Raw genomic sequence first — 18932 nt, forward strand, 5'->3', positions numbered from 1 at the left:
TATTAGAGGAAGTATAGCATTAGCCCTCCATTCAACTTCACTTTACCTGTTTCCATTTCCTATACTATTCACAAGTACACATTCATTCTCGATTTTCTCTTAATACATAAGTGAAAATATATTCATGTGAGATCTTGTTTAATTCGTCTTTACAGGTACATTAAAAATATCTAACTTTTATAATTTTGCAAATACGTAGCTAATGATATTGATCGCGTAAAACACGCATTGGCGAACGTGAAAAAGCAAAATGGTAGAGTGGAGTTGAATAGAAGAAATAATATTTTTCCATGTGAATTATTTTTCCTTTATTTGTTTTCTTTTGTAAAAAGTTAAAATGGTCATAAATGGGTAGAGAATGGATAAGACGATCCTCTATATTTTGGACAAAAATATAAAAAGGAGGATAAACATAGCGAAAATGAAGATGGGTCATAGTAAAAGTGATATGTCAAAAAATGAGATGGTGAAAGAACAAATAAGAGGATCATACCATCCTCTCTATTGCTCATGCTCTTATCCTATGCCAACTCGACCTAGGTTAAAAAAATCATAAATAACGTAAAGTTCTTTTACATTTTTTTATATCAAATTTAAACAGTTTTCTATATTATTTAGCCGATTAAACAATAAGTTGTACAATCGTCCACAACCACAACCGCTACAAACGAAAAACGTTGGATGCCGCGTGCGGAGCAGGTGGCGTTCCAACTAGTCTTTTGAAAACACATAAACAAAACCTCGATGATGAACTCCGATCAAATTATCGAAACCCCGAAACAACAAGCCTATTCTTTGGTTCACGTTGAAAATCCGGGAGCCAACATCACCCAAACTCATTTCAATGGCAGCAACTATGACGAATGGTCACGTGGATTTTATCTCGGTCTTCTCGCTAAGGGAAAGCTAGGTTACATCGACGGGACTGTTTCAAAACCCGCTGCTACATCGAATTATTTCGAATCTTGGCGATCCACCAACGCTTTGGTGACCGCCTGGATCTTCAACTCGATCGAAACGACTCCTCGAAAGACGATCTCCTTGCGTCCCGAGGCGAAACAGGTATGGCTTGATATTAAGAATCGTTTTTGTCAAAACAACGATGCCCGTCTTTATCAATTGCAGGCAGAACTAATAGCCTGTCGACAAGCACCAACCGAGTCCTTAATGGCCTACTATGGACGTCTCACGAAATTGTGGGATGACATTCTGGAGATCGACGCACTTCCTTCTTGCTCATGTACTTCCTGCCCTTGCGATTGGGTTTGCATCATTGATGCTCGCTGTGACAAGAAACGGGTACGTGACTTTCTCATCGGTCTTGATGACCGTTTCGATAATGCTCGGTCTCAAATTCTTGGTACAAACCCTCTCCCTGGCCTTGATTTTGTTTACAATCGGCTTCTCCAAGAGGAAGGGGTTCGGTCCTTAACCTAAGCTAAGACCGAACCACCACCAGATACGATGGCGTTTGCAGCCCGTGTCAATCATGGCTCACGGGCTGGAGGGGGGGTAGTCACCAAACTGCTCGGTCTGCTACTGTTGCCCCGACTAACAATAGCAGACCTTACTGCATCGCTTGCAAACGGCATGGTCATTTGTTTAAATCCTGTTTTCGCGTGACGAGAAAATACCCCGAATGGTGGGGTGCAGGGGCATCTTAAAACAAATGGAGGCCCGGTGCACTGAGAAAAAATGAGGCCCCAAATATGAATGCACAAGGGCACTATACTTCGATTTTTGTATTGAATTTAATCAATAAGGCCTATAAATTCGGTGTCCAAAATCAGAGGTCCGGTTCCTCCGCCCGTGGTTGCACGGGGTGTTAGACGCCCCTGATGAGGTGATAGACCCCGTGATCGTATCTATATTAATCCCACTGACACAGATTTGAGTAATGCTACTCCATTTTGTTGTGGAGTCCCTGGAATGGTACGATGTCTGGCAACACCTTCCTTCTTGCAGAAAATGTTGAATTCATTTGAACAGAACTCAAGACCATTGTCAGTTCTTAATCTTTTTACTTTATTTCCAGTCTGATTTTCGATCAAAGTTTTCCACTCTTTGAATGTGGGAAACGCCTCATTCTTGTATTTGAGAAAATAGACCCAGAGTTTTCTGGAAAAATCATCAATAATGGTCATCATATAATGACAACCTCCTTTTGAAGGAACTTTTGAAGGACCCCAAAGATCAGAATGGATATAATCCAAAGTACCCTTGGTTCTATGAATACCCTTTGAAAAGCTAACTTTTTTCTGCTTGCCAAAAATGCAATGTTCGCAGAAATCAACTTTACCGGTACAATGCTTTCCGAGTAGTCCTTTCTTGTTAAGGACATGCATTCCTTTTTCACTCATGTGGCCCAATCTCATATGCCACAATTTGGTGTCATCGCTAGATGAGACAACTGCTGCAGTACCTGTAATAGTAGAACCCTGCAGCACATACAAGTTACCAGATCGATTTGCCTTCATTAATACAAGAGCACCTTTGGACACTTTTAAAACTCCACCTTCAGCTGAATACTTACACCCAAGTGATTCTAGGGTGCCTAAGGAAATGAGATTCCGCTTCAAGTCAGGGACATGTCTGACACCAATCAAGGTTCTAGTAACACCATCATGTGTTTTAATTTTTACTGTACCTTCACCAACAACTTTGCATTGTGCATCGTTGCCCATCAAAACAAGACCACCATTAATTGATTTATAAATAGTAAACCAATCTTTATTAGGAGTCATGTGGAAAGTACAGCTGGAGTCAAGTATCCACTCATTTCTAGACCTTTGTTCTATATCAGCAGCAACTAAAACATCCCCATCAGACTCAGACTCAACAACACTAGCTTCAGCATGGTGTTCGGGTTGTTTACCTTTACCCTTATCATCTGTTTCTTGCTTCTTTTTCAGATTAGTACACTCAGAGATTTCGTGTCCTTTCTTCTTGCAATATCGGCAAAATTTAGAGTTTTTACCTCTTGATTTTGACCTGGCCTTACTCTTACTACTACTACCTCTTTCAAAAGTTCTCCCTCTAATAACCAAACCTTCACCCCGATTGTTCAGAATTAATTTCAGTATCAAATTTTTCTTTTGATAAGAGGTGAGACTTGACATCTTCAAAGGATAATGTAATATTATTACCGTATAACATAATTTATTTAAAGTGTTTAAATGAGGGTGGTAATGAGACAATGAGTAGGACAGCTTTATCTTCATCATCGATTTTAACATCAAGGTTCTCCAAATCTATTATGATAGAATTAAACTCATCTAAGTGTGTTTTACGGGAGTACCTTCTGACATACGGAGAGTGAATAAACGTTCCTTGAGTCGAAGCTTATTTGCTAGACTCTTGGTCATGTATAGAGATTCCAATTTAGTCCACATGCTGGCATCGGACGTCTCTTTAATGACCTCACGTAAAACTTAACGTGATAAACAAAGTTGAATCACGGACAACGCCTTCTCATCCATTTCATCCCATTGTTCATCTGTCATAGTGGATGGTTTCTTCGACTTACCATCTAAAGCCTTCTTTAAACCATTTTGTATAAGAACAGCTCGCATTTGAACTCTCCAAATGGCGAAACTAATTTTACCATCAAATTTCTCTATGTCAAATTTTGTCGACATTATGGAAAAATCTCAGTTGAAAATAAAATGGCTCTGATACCAATTTGTTGGGGTACAGAGTACGGAAGCGAATAAATTCAACCAAAGATTTAAGAGAAATAATAAAAAGACAATAAAATAACACCAAGGTTTTTAGGTGAAAAAACTCTCTTTAAATAGAGGTAAAAAACCACCGGCGAGAGAGCCAGGTATTTCACTATAATGATGTGGGAGTACAAGGATAATTTCCTCAAAGACTATTGAAATAGCCAAGATAATAAACTCTCAAGAGGTGTTAAATATTAGCACCCAAAATGATTATGGAGAGTAGTAATAAAGGAGGAAGAGAAGAATATATTATGTTGTAGTTTTGTTGTGTGATTTCTTGCGGAGGATTGAGCATGTATTTATAGTGATTTATGAAGTAAATGTAATGATGCGTTAGTCTTTGATTTCCATATGTTGCACACAATTTCCTTTACTTCAATTACGTTGCTTGTGCATTCCATTACTCCACCATATGTTTCATGCACTTCCATTATCATGCCATAAGTTAGAATAAGTTCTAACATCTTCTCATTAAAGGAGGGGCATAACTCCAACACCGGACACCGATGGAAGGGCTCGTTATAATCGTATTAAAGCTGCTGCATCCTTACTTCGTGTGAACATGGTCTCTGCCCCCATGTCAAATGTTGGTAGTATGTGTGGGATTTATCTGTATGTATCCCATAAATTTAAGGATTATAACGAATCATAAAGTGATGAATACTAGTCATAAAATTAAATTGCATAAACAAAAACATAAAGGATTAAGAAATAACCTTCGGTCCTAAAAAAAACGGCCTAAGAACAATATCAAAGTTGATATTCGCCTATCAGTTGCACCCAAGACGATATGAGATATGCCCTTTGATTTTGCTAGAATCGATCCAAAAATTAACTAAATAATTTTAGGTTTTTTTTTGTATTTTTCGTAGAGATGAGAGGCAAGAGAATGAGTGAGGAAAAATTAGGTTAAGAAAAATTCACTCCCCTTCCCCTTTAACCGTGTATGAGGAGGAGATTAGGGTAGAATTTTTTTCCTAATATTCTCGGCCCATTTACCGAAATTAGGAGAGTTAATTTCTCTTTTTTTCGGTTATTCCAAAAATGTATAAAATGTGTAAATTGTCATCTAGTGAGGATCGAACCCATGACCTCTTGGTTTGAGTACCCTAACTATTACCACTATGACACATTCATCTTGTTGATATTAAATATAACCTATTACATTTAATTACGAATTAACAGATTAATTCGTCCAAGCTAACATTACATACATTTAATTAAATATAACTTATTATATTCAATTTACGAATTGATAGTTAATTCGTCTCAACTAATATTATTTAATCTTCATTAAATAATTGTCTCATCAACACATTGACTAACTGTTTAGTCATATAAGGCATCAATGTGATTATATTTCTATAACCACATCTCTCAAACACATCCTATAGGTGTGACCTTTAGGGACCAGTTGATCACCGCCATCTGTATGATAATAACGTCAAACTTTCTAGCAAGCCAACCGTTATTAGGTAATCGTTAATCAACTGATTAAAATACGAAGAATACCCTTGTGAACCTGTAAGAGATTTACAAATGTTATCACACTAATTTGTGGAGGACACAAGCTCCAACAAACTCCCACTTGTCCTCACAAGTGTATGTGCGATAACTGATTCTCATATCCTAAAATTTCTCCCACTCAATGTAAATTGCAAATCCGTATTCACAAAGGTCGTATTTTACAAGCGATCATTATCAAGAGCGGTTTCCCCGACTAGAAAGTAACTTAACTGATAAACGAATCATCAATCGAGCATGTCCATGCATTTCAGTTACAACTCCTCGAGTGGCCCTGAGAAATAACTATACCTGATAAGGGTTGGATATTTTCCTTAACTCGAATCCTGCAGATGTAAGCACAGTATGAAATGACCCAGAAAAAATCTACTTAGCCTCCAGTTACGGGAGACCGTGAGAAAGAAACCAAAGTCATCCAAAAATTGCCTTAATCTCAAGAGACAGTCGATAGTCAAAAGAATCGACTCTAGGAACACAATGGATGTCTTATCCACGACCTGGCACCGAATGTTTTTAAACATTTAGGACTCCATTACGTTGTCACAAAAATTTGTCCTACGAGGTATCGTTATAATCTCGCATTTGCGATCGATCAGTCAACAGTTTGACTTATGGCTCGTTGAACCCACCAATAATCGACTGCACAATATAATAGCCGGAGTTATCAGCTCACATGGGCGATTATGGACCAAACAAATATAATGTAATTCAGTTCACTTTGTGGCGTTCAATGTTGTCAGTACAATCCACATGAAAAACAAAATATTATAATAAAACGATGAAGTTATAAATAGTATATGAAAAAGATAATGTATCAAATCCATAATCAAGTACTACAACTCAGGAACACGTTTAATTCTCATGGAAATAACGTGCCCTCCATGCTTATCATACTTCAATGGCTCAGTAGTAGAATCTGCTACAACTTCCTGTTTGGAACTATTCCAGCTGACCGCAGCACCATTAAGAGTAAGAACGAATCTAGACCGAGATTTCTAATCATCTCGATCCGTTTGGAAGCTAGCATCTGCAGAATCTTAGGTTGCGCATAGCTTAGTATCTCCTCCATAAGTCAATACCCAATCCTTAGTCCTCCGTAGGTACATGGATTCTTTTGGTACCGACTCGTCATACTCAATGCATATGCCACGTCTGGACGTGTGCATATCATGGCATACATGATCGATCTTATTGCAGATGCATAAGGAACACGACTCATGCGCTCAATCCCTTCAGGCGTCGTAGGTGACTGAGACTTGCTCAACTGCATCCCAGACGTCATTGGAAGGTTCCCCTTCTTGGAGTTGGTCATGCTGAACTTCTCAAGAATCTTATCCAAATAAGACTCCTGACTAAGTGATAACGTCCGTCGTGATCTATCTCGGTAGATACGGATTCCCAAAATGCGCTGTGCCTCACCCAGATCTTTCATCTGGAAATGGTTCTTCAACCATTCTTTAACTGAAGATAGGAGAGGAATGTCATTCCCAATCAAGAGTATGTCATCGAAATACAATATCAAGAATACAATCTTGCTCCCACTCGACTTGATATATAAGCATGGTTCTTCGACCGAACGAGTGAAACCATACTCTTTTATCACCTGGTCGAAACGATGATTCCAACTCCGAGAAGCTTGCTTAAGTCCATAAATGGAACGCTTAAGCTTGCATACTTTCTTAGGATGTTCAGGATCTATGAAACCTTCGGGTTGCACCATGTACAACTCTTCCTCCAAATAACCATTTAAGAAGGCGGTTTTCACATCCATTTGCCAAATTTCATAATCATGAAAAGCGGCAATCGCTAAGATTATCCGAATGGAACGTAGCATGACTACAGGTGCAAAAATCTCATCATAATGCAATCCGTGCACTTGAGGGAAAGCTTTTGCCACTAGTCGTGTCTTATAGGTATCTGGTTGCGCGTCTACAGAACGCTTTATTTTGTAAAGCCATTTGCACTGTAGAGGTTTTACCTTATTAGGTAAATCAACTAGATTGAAGGAAAAGTAGATCTATATACTTGACATATTCATATATGTTATATTTTAATTTGTCATAAAATTAATGGTGATCGTATGCATGCAAACTTATAAACAATATAAAGAAGAAATCTTTATCTTACATTGGAATATTGGTTTATATGGGCACAAGAGAGATCTCCTTTCTCTCTTGTTCTTGTGCTATCCTTAATGGAAGAACAAAGACCCAAGTGTAGGATCTCTCCCAAAGCTTTATACCCAAGACACACTCTTAATAAAATTAATATTATGTATACTAGACAATATTAATTTTGTAAGAAAAATTGACCCAACAATTATTTGGTTTTTCTCCCAAAACCGGTTGAGAGAGAAGAAAAGGAAGGAGAAATCTTTTTATCTCTCTAAAATATTTTTGATGAATGAATTATGAATAATCCTACAACAAAAATGTTATGTATTGTTTATCAAAATATAAGGCAAAAACCTCTTTGTTTTTCCTTGTGAAAAACCGGGCAAGAGGAAGGGAGGGGAGCCAATGCATGCTTTTGTTTCTCTTCACAATGTAAACTAGGTTGCATGGCTAGTCTATTAGGGAAATGATTGTGTTTTCCATTAGCATAATCAATCACAATATTAGCCTAATCCTCCTCTTTATTTTCGGCACATATGGATAACATGGAATCCATTTTATTTTTGTCAATTTGTCAATATGTCACATATCACATGTCACATAAAATTGTTATGTATTTTTAACATATTAAAAATCAACGTATTAATAAAAATACGTCATATACAAAAATCGACCTAGTAATTCATAATTACTTGTACCAAAATATTTTACCAATTATAAATCACAACAATTTGTATTTATAATAAGTCATTCAATTTCAATTGTTTCCTTAAACAATAATTTCATCTGAGTAATGAAATAATTCGGTTACTCAGACCGTATCTCATTTAATCAAATTTCAATGAGATACGTAAATAATACTTCCAAAATCTTCCGTCAATTTTAAATAATTTAATTGACTCGTAACGTTATACGATCAATTAAATGATCAATTAAGAGTGTTGCCCTATAGGTATGACCTAGGGGATCAACTGATCACCACCGTCGCACGACAGTAATGTCAAACTCTAGTCAGCCAATCATTACCGATATGTGTGGACCAGTTGACAGTAAAATATTACTTCCCAATTGTATCCTTTATAATGAGATTTAAACATGTGATCATCATGATCAGCAGTCGTGATCGCATTATTGTCGGAGGACACATATTCCAACAATCTCCCACTTGTCCTCGACAAGTGTCCGTCACCAATTCTCTTGTCCTATTACTATCTCCCACTCAATGCAAGGTGTCTTTCAGGTCGTACTTGCAAGTGATCATATCGAGAGTGGTTTCCTCGATCTGGAGAATAACTGATTGACCGGATTTATCCACCATGGATACAATCCGAGCGTGGTCACGCATTTCCAGTTCATTACTCCTCGAGTGGCCCTGAGATATTGTTATAACCCTGACTAGGGGTGGACAATTCCTATCGCACTCATTCCCTTCAACTAGCCACAGCCATCATAACCCAAAATATGCCCATTTGACCCCATTTACAAAGGTCGTAGTAACACAAATCAAAGTTAATCTGAAACTGTGTCATCTTAGGCGAATAGTCTTTAGTCAAAAGAATCGACTCATTTGAATACTATAGCAGCTCTCGCCACGACCAGGCTATATAAATTTGGCAAAACTCTATAAGCGGTCATAAGGCCCGACAAAAAGTTCCTAACAGTCCGCCTATGTGATCGACTAGTGATTCTCATATGACTTTATGGCACTTGAACTTGCCATCAATCGCATCACACTCTAGTCACTTCGAGACGTCACCTCATACAAGTGACTATGGGCAAATACAATGCTAATCCATGTTCACTTTAACGGGGTTCAATTGTCTCTACAACCCGTTTGGTTATAACAATGTATAAGGTGAGTTAATAATAACTCAAACGACAAATGTCAGCATCACACTCGAGTAGTCAATACAAGATTACAACCTTGTGATGCATATCGCAAGTGTGTAAACACTTGTTGATTTCAACAGAAGTTTAACATGTTACGTGTCCATGTGATCAAACTTCTTAATCATATTATCCTTTACATTCATGTTATCACTCATAGCATGAACCTTACCAAGTACACATCAAGGTTCCCGACCTTGGTTTCAGTTCTTTATCTTGAAAGAACTTCCTTATCGATTATCACATAACGAACAAATTTGTGATGAATGATATAACTTGTACTTATCAAGTACTCCATCCACACACAATGCACTAGGTATATGTTTTGTAGAATTTGACAAGATGATTAGCCTAGCACTTCTCACAAGTCCTAGCATATTAGGAAAGATCAGTTTTGAGTAACTTCTTATTCAACTAAATGTCTTTCCAAACTTCTTATTTCTCCTTTTGGCTTGAAAAGTTTAGCATTTTCATAAATCTTTACGTGTGTTCGGATTTTCTATAATATGTGCAACCTCTTGACACATAACAGAGCATTCTGTCAAACACTGAAATCGCTCATCGGATTCTCCTCGAGAATTCATGACGTTTCTTGTATGGCTTGCCAATGAATCATCATGCTCTCATGCATATGATTCACCATTGGACATGTGCATGATTATTCTAATGGCGGAAACATTAGTTACTAATAATCATGAGATCAACCGTTCTTAGGTTCGATGAACGACCATGACTGCTAATGGCAATTCCATTTTCATTTACATGAATAACCTATGTGTATGTTGATACGATGTGTATTTCTTAATACTAATCCAATATCTCTTGATGTAATTGGATTCATCATAGTCCATATTCATCCAGAATTGAAAACTCAAATACTTCTTTGTGAAAGAAGATATTAGCTCGTCATTCCTAATGAGTAATGAGTTGTAAACATTCAAAGGATGATAGCTCCCACTAAATTCCATGTCTTCACATGATAATTTCTAAACTCCCACTTAATTCCACATGTTTCGAAATTGATTACTAAATCGAAAAATTTCAAAATTGGAATGGATGTTGCTTTGCAAAGTTATTAAGATGAAGCCATATATGTTCCCATCATATCCTTTCAAAATTCCTATTTCGAAGAGGTCTCATCTTAACCTTATGGAAAGAGATTTTAAATATCTAACACATTCATGTCATAATGATGTGTGGCAATGTCATTTATCAAATATAAGTAATATCAAATACACGTCCTTCAAAATATCCCTTTTAGAAGGAGGTTTAACCAATTCATTTTCATAATGAGGTTAAGTAATGACATTTGCGAAGTTAAAAACTTGGCTATTGAAGATATCGGTATATCAATCCTTGCAACTTGTTTATAACTAGTATGTTACTTTGATTCATTTAGGCTCTTAAGTAAATCTCAAGGTTGAAACTATTGGTCAAAATTTTTCATAAACTAGTCAAAACTCTTGTTAAGACTTTACATTAGTCATTTTTCTTCCAAAACTTTCTTTTGGTCTCCTCGTGTAGTTATCTTGAGAAAATATTCCTTTGATTACTTCACTTTGGTCTCTTTAGTCATATAGAACTATTTGAGACCATAGATCTCATTTATTGGGTATACTATATAAATAGATATACCTTCATTCAAACCATTCTCTCTTGCGTAGATCTCATTTACACAAGTACACAAAACTTATCTTGGTGTGAGTTGTGTCCTCATTTTTCTCCCACTCTATCTTTAGAATAAATACACTATAGATTCAAAGATAGCATATGAGACACAAATAATGAATTTGAAGTATAAGGAGAACTATCTCATAGGTTGACTAATAGTTTTAGATTTCGTAAGTGTACTTGGTGATTGACATTCCTTTAAAAGAGTTCATAGACTCAAAATCACTTTGTAAATGATCATACAAAAGCCTTAAGCATGTGGACATATAATGAATCCCGTCATTATATTTGTCTATTAGATCACTTTGAGTGAATAATCATGTGTTTCTAAGAGCAAGCATTTAAATACGGATTTTAGAACAAAGGATAAAATGATAAAACGGGTGACTTGGGTTGCAAACCAAGCCACCATTATCCAAAAAACAACCAATTATCCAAAATACATTTCCATGTCGAACACGGAAACTTAAAGGTTCTAAAAATCCAAAACATGATTAAAATAAGACAATAAAAAGCAAAGCTCCATGAAAGCTATTCCTAGCTTCTTGATGGTTTCTCATGCTTGCTTTTCATTTCCCTTGTCTTTGCTTGATGGAGGCCCTATTTACAATAAAAAGAGAGATACATTATCACAACTTTGTATCATAATACCATAGTTGAATTAGAAACATAAAAGAAGGGATAGTCATTTACCTACTGGAGTGATCTTTCAAGCCTTAATATCACCAAGGTACTTGGAACAATTTCTTTTCCAATGTCCCATACCATTACAATAATGGCATTTATCAAGAGGACCCTTCTTGATTTTTGAAGTGCTAGCATCATTAGCCTTAGCTTTGGTGAAAATGGGAGCTTGTTTCTTACCCTTCCTCCCATTCTTCTTGAACTTCCCCTTGCTTTTAGTGCTTATGTTAAGCACATCCTTTGGTGGGTTCACATTTAACCCCATGTCCCTCTCGGCTTGCACAAGTAACTTGTGCAATTCTTCAAGAGACACATCCTTGTCTTGCATGTTAAAATTCACCCGGAATTGAACATACGCTTTGACCTTGGATAAGGAGTGTAGAATCCTATCTACAATGAGTTCTTTGGCGCGAAAACAGGAACGCCATTGGAACAAACCTCGCGTCAAAATTGAAACAGAGGATGTCCAAAGTGAGCTTGAGTTTTGGTCTTCGTCTGTATTCTGCTTTGTTTTGGGAGCTAATCCTCCTAATCATGTTATGGATGGCTATGTTCGAAGAATTTGGAAGGATTTATCAATTGATAAAATTGCGTATCAAGCAAATGGTGTTTGTATTGTTCGATTTAGTAAACAAGAGGATAAGGATTCTGTGCTTCAGTCTGAACATTTATTCTTTGATAATAAACCATTTATTATTAGAGATTGGCAACCTGATGTGAAATGTGTGAAGGATAAACCTGATTTGGTGCGTATTTGGGTGCGATTGTATAATTTGGATCTTAAATTTTGGGGAAAAGCTTTACCTAAGATAGTTAGCATGATAGGTACACCTATTAGACCTGATCGTGCTACTGAGAAGAAGGAGTATTTGGAGTATGCTAGGTTCATGGTGGAAGTGAAATTGGGGCATATATTACCTGATAAGATTGAATTCATCGATGATAAGGATATGGTGCAGTCACAGGAGGTCTCCTATGAATGGAAACCCCTGGTTTGTTCTCAATGTTCAGGAATAGGACATGATGCTGCTATGTGTAGGAAGCGTGCTGCTGAGGTTCGTAAGAAACCTGCTCAGAAAGTTTGGAGGCCTAAGGCTCAGGTACCTGTGAAGCCAGCTGATGTTCCTGTGCAGGTTGCTCCTGTGCAATGTGTGGAGTCGTGCGGGGAAGCGGTGGTTTTGCCACAGTGTACTCCCCCTGTCTTTGGTTACCCCCATCCCTTTCGAGAGGCAAGGAGATGGCTTCACTGCTAGTCCGGTTCATCGCATGTCTAGACTTTGGAGGGGAAGCGATCGGGGAGGCCCCCTCTGTTCTTGAAGTAATTCAGCAGTCTTTGAGACAGAGTTTGTTAAATAGTATGGGGAAGGGGAGATCAACAATCATTCAAAATGGTTAATATAGGCTTTTGGAATGTTAGAGGCCTAAATAAGTGGAATAAGCAAGGTGATATTAGGAGATTCTTGTATATTAATAAAGTAAGCCTGTTTGGTTTGGTTGAAACCAGGGTCAAAATAAAGAATAATGATAGAATACAAGCTAGGTTTAGCAGTCCCTGGCAAATTATTGATAATAGTGAGGTAAAAGATAGTGGTAGAATTTGGTTGCTGTGGGATTCTTCACAGGTTATGGTTTCTTGCATTAGGAAGGATCTGCAAGTCATTCATGCTCAGGTGACCAACTTGGTGAATGAGTTTGGATGGACTTGCTCTTTGGTGTATGGGTGTAATGCTGATTCTGATAGAGTTGCTCTTTGGGACTCTTTGATTGCTATGAAAGCTAATGTTCATGGACCTTGGCTTGTAATGGGGGATTTTAACAATGTTTTGTATGTGAATGAAAGGATTGGGTCTCAGGTGACTGATGCTGAGATTAAAGGGTTTCAGAAATGTGTGGATGTGTGTGGTTTGTATGACCTGGTCTCTACAGGTGCCTATTTCACATGGAACAATAAACAGGAGGGTGATGCTAGGGTCTATAGTAGGATTGATAGGGTTCTAGCAAATGATGAGTGGATCTTGAATGGCCCTAATGGTAATGTAACTTTCCTTCATGGGGGGCTTTATGATCATAGCCCTTGCTTGATTGAGTTAGGGGAGGATATTGAGAGAATGAAGGGTCCTTTTAAGTATTTTAATATGTGGGGGAAGCATGCTGAGTTTAAGAACATTGTCATGGAGACTTGGAAGCAACCTGTCTATGGTTGTTACATGTTTCAGTTGGTCAAAAAGCTTAAGTATCTGAAGCATCCCTTGAAGAAGCTGAATAATGGGAGCTGTGGGGATATTAAGAATTCTGCCATGGTTGCTAAATTGCTGTTGGAAAGCATCCAAAAACAGTTGCACAATGATCCTAGGAATGTGCAGCTTCAAGCAGAGGAGAGAGTGGCAGCTGATTCATACAAAGAGCTTGATGATGCCAGAATTCTTTTCCTTGCACAAAAAGCTAAAGTTCAGTGGGTTAATCTAGCAGATGACAACACTAGGTACTTTCATAGTACCATTAAAGCAAGACGTGCCCAGAATAAAATTCTAAAGATTAAAGATATGCATGGGGTGATGTGTACTGAGATTGCTACCATTGAACATGCCTTTGTTGAGTACTATCAGGAGTTATTAGGTAGCTCTACTGAGGTTGTCTCAGTGTGTCCTGCTGTTGTTAAAAAGGGCAGTGTAGTGATTGATGAGCATGCTAGAAGGATGGTTCAGCAGGTAACTGATGATGAGATTAGGGCAGCACTCTTCTCTATTCCTGTGGAGAAGGCTCTTGGCCCTGACGGCTATTCTGCTGGTTTTTTCAGAGATGCGTATGATATCATTGAAGTTGATGTGATTCAGTTTGTTAAAGAATTCTTCAGGACTGGCAGACTGCTGCAGCAAGTGAATGCTACTGTGCTTACACTTATTCCAAAGGTGGATTGCCCCAACTCTGTCCATGATTTTCGACCTATTGCTTGTTGCAATGTCATTTACAAATACATCTCAAAAATCATTTGTAAAAGGTTAACTGGAGTGTTGATGGACATTGTTAGTATGAATCAGAGTGCCTTCATTAAGGATAGAGAGATTGTTGATAATATTCTTATATGTCAGGATTTGGTAAGGCTTTATGGGAGGAAATCTTGCACACCTAGGGCCCTGCTTAAAATTGATCTCCAAAAGGCCTATGATTACATTGAATGGGCCTTTATTAAGGATATGCTGATTGCTCTTGAGTTCCCTGATCAGATGATACAGTGGATTATGGTGTGTGTTACCACAACGTCCTTCACCATCTCTTTGAATGGGTCACATTTTGGATATTTTCAGGGACAACGGGGTTTGAGGCAAGGGGATCCTATGTCTCCTTTGCTTTTCACGCTGTGTTTAGAGTATTTCTCCAGGATTCTCAGGGTTGTTACTGAGAAACCTGACTTCAGATATCATTCCCTATGTAGGGGAATGAAGCTCAGTCATCTAGCTTTTGCAGATGATCTTTTGTTGTTCTGCAGAGCTGATACAGCTTCCATTACTATCATATTGAGAGCTTTTCTGACATTCTCTAAAGCATCTGGCCTGTGCATGAACAAGGTCAAGTCAGACATGTATTTGAATGGTATTGATGACAATCTAGCTACACAACTAGTCAGGCTGGTAGGTTTTAAGATGGGGCGGTTCCCATTTAGATATTTGGGTGTTCCAATTTCTTCCAAAAGACTGAGTGTAGCTGATTGTAACAGGGTAGTGGACAAAATTGTAGCACGAATTAGAGGTTGGGGAGCTAAACATCTTAGCTATGCAGGGAGGTTGGTTTTGGTGAAGGCCGTCCTAACTCAGATGCATGCTTATTGGGCTAGGATCTTTTTGTTACCAAAGGGTGTCATCCACAAGGTAGAATGCATCTGCAGGAACTATCTTTGGGCTGGGCATGCTGAGTATAAGCACTCTCCCCCTGTTGCTTGGGAGACCTGCTGTTTACCTAAGGAGCAAGGTGGGTTAGTTATCATTAATTGCCATCTATGGAATGTTGCGATGATAGGCAAATATGCGTGGTGGATCCATAGCAAGAAGGAGAGTCTCTGGGTTCAATGGGTGCATCACATTTATATAAAGCGTAATGAATGGTGGATGTACGAACCAACTCAGAATTCTAGCTGGACGTGGAGACAGATTTGCAAGGTGAAGGATATCCTTAAACCTGGTTTTTTGAATGGAGTTTTGGATAGGAACTATACTATTCAGAAGGGGTATCATTGGTTACTTGGTCCTTGCTCCAAGAAGGATTGGGTACCTATGGTCTGGAATAGAGTTTGCTTGCCTAAGCACAACTTTAGTACATGGATTTATGTTCAATAACGGTTCTTAACACAAGATAGAATGCAAAAGTTTGGTGCTATTACTGCTGGAGTGTGCTATCTGTGTGGAATGCAGTTGGAAACCCACAGACACTTGTTCTTTGACTGCGTGTTTAGTATGCAGTGTTTGATACATCTGCAGAATTGGCTACAAGTTCATTGGCAAGGAGATGTTATGGATTGGATTATTCGATGGAGGTGTCGATCTTTGATGAAGAAACAGGTGGTAATGGCTGCAATTTCTGGTCTCATTTACAGTATTTGGAACTGTAGGAACAAATCTAGATTGGAGAGTTACATTACCCAACCACGACAAGTTGTGAAAGGAGTGCAGCAACTGATTAAAATACGAGTGAACAAAGGCGAGTTTGATAAGGGGAGTGTTAAATGTAAGGCTTGGCTACAAAATGTACTAGTTTAGTAGCTTAGTTTTATGTTGGACTATGATAAGTGTATGGTGTGCTATATTTGATCTTAATGAGATTCACATTTTCACCAAAAAAAAAAAAAAATGAGTTCTTTGGGGATTTCAACCTTTTGAATTTTCAAGGTCTCGACAAGCTCCATAAATTTGAGCACATGAGGGCTAACCTTTTGACCCTCTTTGAAGTCGAGATCAAAGAATGCCGCGGCCGCCTCATATTGGACGATCCGCGGAGTTTGTGAAAACATTGTCACAAGTTTGGAGTAAATCTCATTAGCGGTGCCCATTTTAAAGGCTCTCCTTTGGAGATCCGCCTCCATCGCAAATATCAAGACGTTTTTCATTGCGGCGGACTCCTTATGGTAAGCCTCATATGCTTCCCTAGTGGCGGCGGTCGACCTAGTAGTAGGTTCGGGTGGAGAGGCCTCGATTAGGTAACGAAGCTTGTCGTCACCTTGGGCGGCTAATTTGAGTTGGGCATCCCAATCGGAGAAATTTGACCCATTCTTTTCAAGTTTACATCGATCCATGAAGGATCGGAGCCATGATGAATTAGCGAGAGGCGTGGCATTAGGGGTTGGTGTAGCCATTTGTTATGAGAAAAAGAAGTGGTCTACAAAACAAAATAGAAGGAGTAAAACAAATGTCGTTTTAATAATAATACTCGTAAAAATTGTGATTTAAACAAGTTTTATTGCATTTTTCTAGTGACCTCTACCCAACTAGATAAATGATTCCAAGACCCAAATTCATATCAACTTAGGCACGGGGTAGCCGATGAAACCCTTATCAATATAACTTGGTGGATTAACCTTTTAATCGATTCTACTTTTAGAACTCTTGGTCGATAAATTTACTCTAATATTTATCTATAGCCCAAAACACATCCGACAAGGGCACGGGGTAGCCGATGAAACCCTTATCAAAAACTTTTGTTGAGTTCAATCCAAATTTCGAATAAATGTGTCCATTATCCAAACCCATATTAACTTGGGCACGGGGTAGCCGATGAAACCCTCATCAACATGAATTCGGTGGATAGACATTCATCACCCACTTCCCCTACGTAACAAGGTTTGTACCCCGGGGTGGCCGAGTGCACTCCCTCGCGAAATAGGTTTTCATGGTTTCTACTATTTGGTAAGGCTATGTCTCAATTGATTTGTTTTAGCGAGAGGTCATGTCAATTTATTATCTATCACGTTTTAAGTGAACTAAAGCGGTGAACTACGATAATTGTAATTGACACGGTCAATAAACTCGATGAAAGAAGATGCATGTTTTAGTTATGGCGATTTAGCGATGCATGCGACATATAAATAAAATGCAAAGCATAAAAATAAATCCTAGTATGGCCTTCCTAAAATAGAAAAACTATTCAACTATTACATATTCGGAAACCAACTCCATTGGTCCCTTGAACTTCGGTTGTGGCACGCATCTCGAGGTAACACCGTCTTTATGTATCGCCATCTTGAAGAAATCCGTCTTTGGGAACTCCGAAATAAATAAAATTACATAATAAATTACATAATTTCCTATTATACATTTGTAACTAAAATAAAATAAATTTATTAGATTACAAAACGGTGATACGAGATCACAATAAAATTACAACCGAATCGATATTCCCATACATTTCGGGTAATACCAATTAAAAACTAAGGCCATACTAAGTAAAAATTACATAATTCAAAAATTATATAAATAAAATTATGACAATCATAAAGAAAATGCAGCATTATAATATGTACGAACATGCCCAATTTTATGCTAAATCGCCTTTAAATAGCCAATATCGTATATTACTCGGTTTTTACGGATTTGCGTGATTCAACGTTTTAAAATCACAAAAATTACATAAATTCATATTTATGCATAAGTTAATTATCCTAACCTCTTAGGACTCAAAATTTAGTCTTCACTAATTATTTGACCATAATTAACTCATATTTCTAATATTTGCTCATTAATGGACTTAAAATTATAATAAAAAGCTATAAACTTCAAATAAATCACAAAAATTTCAAATAAATTTGAAATTTGAAATTTAAACCTATGAACATTCTGGAAAAATACCATGACACTCATAATGTTCAAAAACTTAGGTTAAAAATTTCGAAATTTATTCGGAAAAACAATGTTGCGGTTTATCGGTTTTTAACAAAATAATCATAAAAACATGAGAAAAATTATATTCATCAACTTATAAATTTTAGATCTGAAAAAGATAATAAAATGCAACATATGATGTTTTTCCTTAGTCATAGAGTATGTTTTATTAATATTTCACTAATTAAGTCACTATTTATGCTATTTTTCTTCAAAAAATCATAAATCATGCATAAAGACTTTAATATAGCCTATTATTTTACACACATCTTCTAAAATTGCATGTGACAACATACTAAATTTATATGACCAGATTCGAAATTTATCTCATATTAACCTATTTTTCACCTAAAACCGAATTTAATAATGAAAAATTCATTTTTCGAGCATAAGAAGTCCAAAAATTATGAAACTTTACAGGTCAACTCAAAATAATATATGTGATAACATATCCAAAAATC

At 37.4% G+C, this 18932-nt stretch overlaps 1 protein-coding gene across 1 annotated transcript; it reads left to right on the forward strand.

Moving 5' to 3' along the window:
* The first annotated feature begins 747 nt into the window (after positions 1 to 747).
* On the forward strand, positions 748 to 1437 carry LOC141636734 (uncharacterized). The gene has a single exon (XM_074446758.1). The coding sequence runs from the start codon at positions 748 to 750 to the stop codon at positions 1435 to 1437; it is 690 nt and encodes a 229-aa protein (XP_074302859.1).
* The last annotated feature ends 17495 nt before the right edge of the window (positions 1438 to 18932 follow it).

Source organism: Silene latifolia, chromosome 2, assembly GCF_048544455.1.
Source record: "Silene latifolia isolate original U9 population chromosome 2, ASM4854445v1, whole genome shotgun sequence".
Taxonomy (NCBI): Eukaryota; Viridiplantae; Streptophyta; class Magnoliopsida; order Caryophyllales; family Caryophyllaceae; genus Silene; species Silene latifolia.